Here is an 11,218-nt window from a genome sequence, read left to right on the forward strand (position 1 = left end):
TCAGGGCGATCTCAAGGCTCCCCCGCAGCTAAGGCCAAGATGAACTCTCTTAGAGCGAGATGTCTAGTAGAACAGACTTGAGAGCCTATTTGACTTTGAGAAAAACCGGGGGACACCGGGAAAACCCCTGTGGACGCGTGCCAGCTCCACCCAGAAATGCCGGATGCTATGGCAAGGAGCCAGAGCCGATGGAATTCCTGCTGGTCGCTGGGCCACCTATACTGGATAAAGGTGGAAGGAGGGGAGGGATGGGGGGTTTCAAGACGAAGATAGTTGCAAAGAGAAAAGAGGATATATATATAGGAACTTATGACGCTTTGATTGGAGGGTTGTGATTAGCTAATATGAGCCAGCTGGGTTAATCATGAGCGCGTACTCCTCTCGAAATTAGTTTAAGATATTAAACTTCACTTAATAAATGCAAAGCAAAGTAACTGGTGATGGATTTTATTCTTTTATATATTTATTATTATTCATTGTTTTGTTTGTATAAAGAACATCTTAACACATCTAGAAAAATGAAGAGTTTTTAGATATTTGGATTAGAAGCACGACACCATTTAAAAAACATATATATATATATATATATATATATATATATATATATATATATATATATATATATATATCATTATTTTGCAGTGCACCTTATTTGTAATCATTACCCCAACACCGTCCTCATATCCTCTATTTGCCATTTTCTTCATTTCTCCTCTTCATGCATGCTCTCAGTGCACTTTATCTGATAAAATATTACCCCAACACTATCCTACAGTACTCATTCATTCATTCATTCATTCATTCATTCATTCATGTATTTTTCTTTGGCTTAGTCCCTTTTCTAATAGCTCATTTATTTACACCGTTCTTCATTTCTCCTCCTCATGCCTGCTCTCAGTGGACATTATGTGTAATGCATCCCCCCAACACTGTCCTCATAATGTCCTTTATGTACTGGTGTCTTTATTTCTCCTCTTCATGTATGCTTTCAGTAGATCAATAAGAGCCAGAGCAGCTCCATCGACCATGATGGCGACTCCTGCAGCGATAAAAGCCACAGGGACGGCTGCTAAAGCCACGACGGTGTGAGCCACTGCTCCAACAGCAGCTCCTGCTCCTCCAATGGCTCCTCCAAGCAGACCTGCTCCCACAAACACCGCTTTCTGAGCCCCGGTCATCGATGAGAAATGCATGCTCTTCTGATCCTCCATCAGCAGCTCATTACTGCAACACTCTTCTTCATTCTCCAGCAGTACACTGACCTGAGATCTGTTTTCTTCATCGGTGTTGTTGAAGACATGATGTCCATCTTTACACTGTTCAGCTAGTGCTGGAGCTGACATCTCAATGCATTTCTCCATTTCTTTCTTCACTTCTTCTTCATTTATTTGCGTATAACGAAGTTCTGGAGTGTCGATGATGGAGATGATTTGATCGCTCACCTCCTGCTGGTGTTTCTGGCATGTATTGGTCACAGATTCATCAGATAATTCTTCATTAAACACTTTTTCTCCCGGGATGGTGTTTCCTGATGAGCTCTTCCCAGCTCTGCTTTCACCCACCAACACAATCCTGAGCTCTGACATGTCTTGAGGAGGTAAAACACAGATGGAGACTCGGTTAAATATGTGGATGATAGAATAAGAAACTAGATAGATGACAACTTTATAGCAGGTGACATGATCTCATGGCACTTTTCAAACCAGAATTAGGGGTCGTTTACGCCACAATGATTTCAGCCCAAACATGTTTTGTCTGTTTAGATGTTTTAGTTTGTTTTGAAGGGAACCCTTAGTATCAAGTATATGCTTGGTATTGTATGCCTTGATTTATTGCCTCTGTGAAATATGTAAAAAACAAATCACAACATCTTTACGTCATTCCAAAAAAAATCCACATTTGCTTTGAACCATGGGCACTGGCATTGTTTTTTATGATGTCATTTGCGAGCTCCGCCTCTGGCGTTCCATCGGTTTTTACTGTAAAAGCAGCACAAATGATGATGATGAGGATAATGATGAAGAAGAAGCCATTATTTTGTCACATACACTTTTACATGTAGCAAAACTGGAGGTCTACACAATCCAGGTTTGTCCAAATCTCGCCGCTAGTTTCACCCTGATGTTTTCCAATTTGCAGTCTAGAACCACAGTCTGGTTTGTAACAACTCTGCTCCCCACCGTTTCAAACTTTTTTCCAGCTTGGTTGGGTTTTGAGCCGCACTGACTGCATTTATCAATCGTCAATACACCAGGTCTCCGGGGTATCCTCCAGGGACAGAGCAGCGAGGCACACGACACGCCACCCATCATGTATCTACCTGCGAATGTCCCCGCAGGACAGTTGGGTTCCCCAGAACCAACCCAGGCTCATTCTGAAAACGTAGACCCGGGGACGTTTCTGGAGACTGCGAAATACGTAGCCGGGGGTGCGTACGGCTGCATTTCATTTTTTTAAGCGAACGCTGTGGGGCGGTGTGACGCCGTTCCTTTCGGCGCTTGCCGGCCGGCCGCTCGCCTCCGTGTGGAGGGCTTTCCCGCTGCAACCAGTTTGTCCGGTTAGCTCTTCGTGTACTTTGGCTGACTCGAGGCGCAGAGAGGGGCTGACCACGACGACGATGACCGGGTTCGAGTCCGGTGAAGAGCGGTTCCAGAAATCAGATAAGAAAACAAAAACTAAATCCAAAAAATGAAGCGAACAAGTTCATCACAGGGTGAGAATGTGGTCAAAATCCGAAAACGTGGTAAAAATCAGACGAGGGCTTTTCTTTTTCTGGACGGCTTTTGTGAATCGTCGTTGGTTGGGTTTAGGGACGGAGGAGGGTGGGTCAGCCGATTGGCCGGTCGCACGGTCAATCATTCTGTCATTCAGGCAGACAGGCGGAAGGTCGTTCGACAGCGGCCTCTAGCGGGTTTACGCGAGAACGACGCGGGAAAAAGCGCGCACAGCGGCCTCTCGCGGATTTGCGAAAACAACAACTGCAAAAATACGTACCTCCCGGGACGTATTTCGCGGCCTCCAGAAACGTCCACGGGACTACGTTCTCAGAATGAGCCTGGGTTGCCCAGAACCCAGACTTTTCGTTGAGAAGATGGTGTCAATTGCGTTGAGAGACCAGTTGATCAAATCCATAACTCCTTATTTGTTTGGAAAGCAAGGCAAGGAGAGCCTCTGGGATAGAATAAGGCGAGACAAGATGAGCCAACCAGAAGAGATACGGGAGGGAGAGAAAAAAAAGTGCAACTGCCTTGGCCAAGAGCCAAATGTAAAATAGTGATATGATGATAGAGATAGGATTTATTTGGAATAACATAAATATGTCACGTTTTTTCTACATATTTTACAAATAAGCATCATTTACATTATACTAAGGTATACAAGTATTGATACCCAAGGTCCCCTGTATGTAATAAATTCGAAGTGGCTAAAAAATGTTTTTTTTTTTTTTATTTTAAGAATTTTTGGGTAGTTGTGCTAGAAAATCTGGGGAAAATGCATACATCTGAAAAAAAAATGTGGACATTTTTGAAAACACAGCTGTCTCCATGTAAACATCTCAAAGTGAGAGTCTCTAACCCCTTTCACACATACAGAACTTTACGGAAAATTATGTGTGAACAGGCCCTTTTTGAAAATACCAGTAAATTTTTTTCTGCCAGTTTTCCGGAAAGAGAAGTTGTAACATTACCGGTAATTTGCCGGAATGCTGCGCTGTGTGGAAACACAGAAGTGAAAACGTAGAAGTGAAAACTGCCGGAAGTGCATTTGGAGCACGCTAACGTGTGACGTCTCCAGCCAATCAGAACATTCAGACGCATTCACATCCGCACTGTTTATGAAAATAAAAGCCTTTGAATATTTTTCCAGAGACATTTAGCTTCTAGATGTGTCAGATAACGTTTCTATGTTCCTTCTTAATGCCAACTGTGTAGTCACGCGTGTGCACGTGAAGCAGCCGGTACATATTGTGTACATCTCGACATGCGAAAGTGTTCCTCCTCATGTTTTCATACATGTTATTCACAATACTTATCATCCACACAATTTGTAATGTCGTCAAATGTGTAAAAATTTAGCTGCGGTTCGTTCTTTTGCCTTTAGATATCTCTGAGACAAAGCAGCTGCATGAAAGCTTTAAATAAAAGTGAAACCATCAAGGAAAGCCTGACAACTTCTATGTTTACAAATACAAGCGCAGCCGTTTAGATGCCATTTCTGGTTCATTTTCCAGTGTTTTGGAATGGATGTGTGAACTGTGTTTTCTGGAAAAATTCGGAAACGTCCTTGCTTGTGTGAACAGCGCTTTGTTGAATTTACCGGTACAGTCGTTCCGGAAATTGTCCGAATATTTATTGTTATCACTGTGTGAAAGGGTCTATTGTCACTAGTGGGCGGGGCTTTCCCCCTCTTGTACGAAGGGAGAATGTCAATCAAAGTGTTTCTGTTTTTATCAAGTCTGATTCTAAACAATTATAATGAGTTAATTCATGTTTACCATTAGACGCTTGTTATATTCACTCACTGCTGACACACGACTGAGTTTAAAAGTGATTTTTGCAAAATAGCACCCCTTTAATCCTCCAGTTGAACCACAATTCAATCCTATTTTTAGCTGAACATTTTCTTTCAGTTATTTCAGAGAACACTATCAGTTTTGCTGACGTCTGCATTTCCTGAAAGACCTTTATGTAAGTACAGCTTGGGAATACTCCACCCTCCTCTTTCTAAAATGGAGAAACCAAAGTAACCAAAATAAAATATATGAGTTATTTTGATTTGTGTTGTCTGTAGTTTTACTCCACCACATGATCCTTTGAGTCAGTTTAATCTCCTGTTCAGCAAGCGTATCATTAAATTCAATATTTCAAATAGCTAATTTGTCTAAATTGTGCATTTTATGCTTGAAAAGGTGCGCAGTTTTATTATATGATGAATAAAAATGAAATGAATAAATGCAGAAAAACGAAAGCAGCTCTTGAATAGCATTTAACATTGCCAACATGTTTCTTTTTACCTCAGAGTAATCATCATGGCTGTTTTTTTTTTTTTTTTTTAATCGTCATGTGTAATTACAGTTGTTCTGGTTTACTTTTTAATTATAGTTAATTTTGTTTACGAACTGAAATGGTGATTAATGTGCTCGTAACTGTCATACTGAACTGTGTGTGCTGTGATTCATACCGTTCCAATGCTGCAAAGGTGTTGAACAAGTTTAAAGTTTTACATTTACATTTTATAATAGTCACACACCCAGAAACACAGTGTAATATTCACTGATTTGGAGATAAATCTTAATAATTCATACTGAACACACAAAACTCACCTTCATTTATTGAATAGTTTTTCTTTTGGTTCTACTCTCAACCTAATTTATTTCAGTTATAACTTTATCTTATGTATATTAACATGGTACACTCAAAAAAAACATGTATTTTGATGCTTGTTCAAACTACTTATTTAAAATGAGCTGAAACTACTTACTTCTATTTTTTAAGACATATTTATGATCGGTTTTTTGTCCTGTCTCTGTTATCCTGTTGCACTGTAGAAGCTATGTCACGAATACAAATTCCTCATATGTGTGAACATACCTGGCAATAAAGCTCTTTCTGATTCTGATTCTGAAACGAGCAGAATTGTTGGCACAACTTGATCGTTTCATGTTCAAAGCTCTTAAATTTTAAGTTAATTGATTTGTGTCGGGACGACCTGAAGGAATTGTGTGGAACCCATCATATTAAAGTATCATATATACATGCTCAAACTCTTCCCTAAAAATACTTTGGTTATAATTGGTAAGTTATTAATTAATTACTGATTAATTACTATTTAAAAGCATTCACTGTAAAACCCAAAACAGTTAAGGTAACTCAAATCGATTGAAACAAACCATTTAAGTTTAAAAACTAATCCTAATGAGTACTGTGAACTTACTCCATTTGAGTAAATAAAGCAATTTGAGCACAGTAAAACCCAATAAATGAAAATAACAAACCAACGGTGTACTGTAAAACCCAATAAATTAAGGCAACTCAAACCGTTTGAGGAAACCGATTGCTACAAAGCAAAAACTAATCTATTTGAGTACTGTTAACTTCATTTAAGTTGAAGTAATGAGGTGTTTAATTAACTCATTACCTTCAACACTGAGTTCAAAACTCTTTTCAAATGAGTAGACTTACTGTAACTTTCAGTCAATTTTGAGTTAACTACACTCATTTCATTTGATAAAGTTGACTGTTGGGTTTTACAGTGTTGAAATAGTATTTAAATACTTTTCTGATTATTTTGTTTTTAATAAATTAATTTAAATATTTCTTAAATTTTTTAAATTAAAATACTTTATATCTGATTAATAAGTCATTCAATTACTCGACTGCATAAAATACATGTAAATCTCCCATATTCATTATTTAAATGTGGAGGGCTTTCCTTTTACAACAATAAATGAAATTGTATTTAAATTACTTCTCTAATTACTTTCTTTTTATTCATTTTAATTAAATGTATTTTTTTATTAAAATACTTTTTCTATCTGATTAAAAAATAATTAAATTACTTTGACTACATAAAATATATATATATATAAATCTCAACATATGCATTCTTTAAATGTGGATTGCTTTCCTTTTAGCTTTGTTTATAAATGTCAAGTAAAGTTAAACGTGTTGGAACGACCTGCAGGAATTCTGTTGACATATCATATTTACATGCTTAAATCCGTCCCTTAAAATACTCCAGTTATAATCGGGAAGTTACTTACAAAAAAGTTATTAAAAATTGTATTTAACTTACTTTTTTGATTACTTGGTTTTTGATAAATTTTTATTAAAATATTTCTTTAATTTTTAAAATTAATTAAAATAACTTTTTATCTGATTAATATGCAATTTAATTACTTGACTACATAAAGTGCATGTAAATCTCCCATATGTATTCTTTAAATGTGGAAAAATGTCTTATTTAAGAAAAGTTAAACGTGTTCGGATAACCTGATGGAATTGTGTGGAACCAGCATTTTTGACATATCATATTAACATGCTCAAACTCTTCCCTAAAATACTTATAATTAGTAAGTTATTGATTAATTACTAATTACAATAATTGAAAATGTATTTAAATTACTTTCTAATTACTTTCTTGAGGCATTTTAATTGAAATATTTCTTTCATTTTTTTTAAATGTTTATTAAAATACTTTTCATCTGATTAATTACTTTATATTTTAATTAATTTTAATTAAACATATATTTTTTTTAATAAAATACTTTTTCTATCTGCTTAAAAAGTAATTCAATTACTCATAATTCAATCCTGAGATGTATACTAATATTAACCCTTTGAGGCACTACATGGGTCTAAAGTGACCCATCTAAGGTTATTTTTTCTATATTATAGCTTGTGCATCAAAGTAAATCAATATTTGTCCACGGATCTGTGGTATAGATGCGATTTATGTATGATTCAAGTGATTTCAATCACTTTTATGATCAAAATCGCTGTATTTTGCGTATCTCCTGTTCAACTGTTCAATTACAGCATAGGAAGCGAGTTGAGGCAGCACTGAGCTGTGCCTCACGTCAGATTGTGTAATCCCCTGCACACTGGCTTGAGCCATGCCTTTTGCTCACTCAGTGTATGCTACCAATGTAATGCTTTATTAAAATGTTTTATACATTATAGACTTTTTTATTATATGTTCTCACTTTCCATATAATTGTAATAGTAATTTAGTGTTTGGATCTGACATACAGCCACACTGAACAGACATGAGGTGAGGCATGCAGTAGCTCTGCCACACTGAAGAGGGCGCGCATGAGCTCACGTTTAATGGTTGCTCTTCTTCTACATAGTAAAGTTCAGTAGCAGTCTCTATGTTTTGGTCTGACTGTCTGCAAAAAACACGGTTATCACTTCAATAATGTCTTAAAATTGGACTTTCAATAAACGTGAATGAATAATGGAAGACTAATGCTGAAAATAAAGGACTTGCTTCGAAGAACAGGACAGACGATAACTCGATCATTTCAATGTAATCCAAGTCATGCCAAAACTTCATTTACAAGTACTGTAAAGGTAAGACCAGTGTGTGAATCCTGTGTGTGTGAATGAGAGAGAAGGAGAAAGCAAACAGAGAGAGCAAGCTCATCCGCCGTCTTGCTGTTTGCGCGTGTTTGTGTATATGTGTGTGTGTCGCTTGTTATAGTCGTCTGTAGCATCCAGCTGGGTGTTTTTTTTGGGAGGCTTGTTTAATCGCTATACATTTTACCTTCTTCCTTGGCCCAGTGTGTACCTTCCATGTGTATAGAAAGAATGCTGATATGAGATATGAAACACAATCGGAGGTTGGCAAATATATCGCGGGGATATGTTTGTAAATCTGACTTTTGAAGAGTCTCAGGTGCCAGCCACAAACCTCACCACATGTCACTGATCAAGTAAAGTTAAACGTGTTGGAACAACCTGCAGGAATTCTGTTGACATATCATATTTACATGCTTAAATGCGTCCCTAAGAATACTTCAGTTATAATCGGTAAGTTACTTACCAAAAAAAGTTATTAAAATTGTATTTAATTTTTGTGATTACTTTGTTTTTGATCAATTTTAATTTAAATATTTCATTAATTTTATTTTAAGTAAATTAATTATATTAAGTTAATTAAAATACTTTTTTATCTGATTAATAATTTATTTAATTAATCAACTACATAAAATACATGTAAATCTCAACATAAATGTGGATTGTTTTCATTTTAGCTTTGTTTAAAAATGTCATATTTAAGAAATGTTACTTGTGTTCGGATAACCTGATGGAATTGTGTGGAACCAGCATTTTTGACATATCATATTTACATGCTCAAACTCCCTAAAAAATACTTGGGTTATAATTGGAAAGTTGTTATTTAATAACTAATTACAATCATTATAATTGTATTTAAATTACTTTTCTAATTTAATTTTTGATTAATTTTAATAATTTTCTTTAAATTAAAATACTTTATATCTGATTAATAAGTAATTAAAATACTTGACTGCATAAAATACATGTAAATCTCCCATATGCATTATTTAAATGTGGAGGGCTTTCCTTTTAGCTTCGTTTAAAAATGTCATGTTTAATAAAAGGTAAATGTGTTGGGAAAACCTGAAGCTTAAATGCTTCCCTAAAAATACTTGGGTTACTAATTAAAAAAATACAAGTTATTAATTAATTACTGATTAAATACTAATTACAATCATTGAAATTGTATTTAAATTATTTTTCTAATTACTTTCATTTTTGATTAATTTGAATAATTTTCTTTAAATTAAAATACTTTTTTGTCTGATTAATCGTTAATATAATTACTTGTCTGCTTAAAATACATGTAAATCTCCCATATGCATTATTTAAATGTGGAGGGCTTTCCTTTTAGCTTTGTTTAAAAATGTCATGTTTAAGGAAAGGTAACAACCTGGAGCTTAAATCCTTCCCTAAAAGTATTTGGGTTATAATTAGCAAGTTATTAATTAATTACTGATTAATTATTAATTACAATCATTGAAATTGTATTCAAATTATTTTTCTAATTACTTTCATTTTTGATTAATTTGAATAATTTTCTTTAAATTAAAATACTTTTTTGTCTGATTAATCATTAATATAATTACTTGACTGCATAAAATACATGTAAATCCCCCATATGCATTATTTAAATGTGGAGTCCTTTCCTTTTAGCTTTGTTTAAAAATGTCATGTTTAATAAAAGGTAAATGTGTTGGGAAAACCTGAAGCTTAAATGCTTCCTTAAAAATACTTGGGTTATAATTAGCAAGTTATTAATTAATTACAGATTAATTACTAATTACAATCATTGAAATTGTATTCAAATTACTTTTCTAATTACTTTCATTTTTGATTAATTTTAATAATTTTCTGTAAATTAAAATACTTTTTTGTCTGATTAATCTTTAATATAATTACTTGCATGTAAATCTCCCATGCATGTAAAAAAAATCTCTAAAATACATGTAAATCTCCCATATGCATTATTTAAATGTGGAGTGCTTTCCTTTTAGCTTTGTTTAAAAATGTCATTGTCTGATTAATAAGTAATTAAAATACTTGACTGCATAAAACACATGTAAATCTCCCATATGCATTATTTAAATGTGGAGTGCTTTCCTTTTAGCTTTGTTTAAAAATGTCATGTTTAAGAAAAGGTAATTGTGTTGGGACAACCTGAAGGAATCGTGTGGAACCAGCATTTTTGGCACCATATTTACATGCTTAAATTCTACCTTAAAATACTTGGGTTATAATTGGGAAGTTATTAATTAATTATTAATTAATTACTAATCATTGAAATTGTATTTAAATTACTTTTCTAATATTTTTTTAATAAATTTTAATTAAAATATTTATTTAATTTGTAACATTTTAATCGAAATACTTCAATTACTTGACTGCATAAAATACATGCAAGTCTCATCATATGCATTATTTACATGTGGATTGCTTGCCTTTTAGCTTTGTTTAAACACGTCTTATTTAAGAAAAGTTACATTTCTTGCGTTGTTTGTTCATTTCGATTTGATGTTGTTTTATCAAATGAACTTTTCTAGTCAATTTAACTCAAACAGAAATTAAAATATGAAATTAAACATTTAAAAACATATAAAAAATATAAAACATGTTAAAAAAAAACATTTAAACACAAAACATTTAACTTAAAATAAGTTCAAGTAACAAAAAATTATTTGTCATCATAACTTTGTCATATCCGGGGTTTTTTTTTTTACAGTGCAGCACAAATACCAGGAACAAGTATATGATATATTTTTAATAAGTGATATTATAGTGGTGTTTGTAAAAATAAAGTGTTTGTTATTTGATTCTTACCTTTATATTCTGCTGCTTTTCTGCTGGTTATTTCCATCCTTCAGTGCCTCTCCGAATCATTAACAAAAGAAACTGTATAAGACTCTAAACTCTTTCATGCAAAATTCCACAGCCACCTATTGGCTGAGTGTGTTTTGACACCTGACTTTCAATGTGCGCACTGTGGTTTGCACTAGCTCCAAATTATTTGCATTTTTTGTTTATACCTCAAATGGAAAATGGCCTCTTTAAACATGCTAAAATATTTATACATTTACACTCACTTCTTGCATCCATACAAGTTTAACCTGGATTAATAAAGTCAAAGCGTTTGCAGATGTCCACTTTTGTTTATT

The 11,218-nt window shown here is 34.1% G+C and overlaps 1 protein-coding gene across 1 annotated transcript; it reads right to left on the reverse strand.

Moving 5' to 3' along the window:
* Positions 1 to 618: 618 nt before the first annotated feature.
* Positions 619 to 10,969, reverse strand: LOC130223037 (GTPase IMAP family member 4-like). The gene is made up of 2 exons (XM_056455732.1): positions 10,884 to 10,969; positions 619 to 1,588 (listed from the first exon to the last, which is right to left on the reverse strand). The coding sequence occupies exons 1-2, from the start codon at positions 10,918 to 10,920 to the stop codon at positions 948 to 950; spliced, it is 678 nt and encodes a 225-aa protein (XP_056311707.1). The 5' UTR covers positions 10,921 to 10,969; the 3' UTR covers positions 619 to 947.
* Between the last annotated feature and the right edge of the window lie 249 nt (positions 10,970 to 11,218).

Source organism: Danio aesculapii, chromosome 1, assembly GCF_903798145.1.
Source record: "Danio aesculapii chromosome 1, fDanAes4.1, whole genome shotgun sequence".
Taxonomy (NCBI): domain Eukaryota; kingdom Metazoa; phylum Chordata; class Actinopteri; order Cypriniformes; family Danionidae; genus Danio; species Danio aesculapii.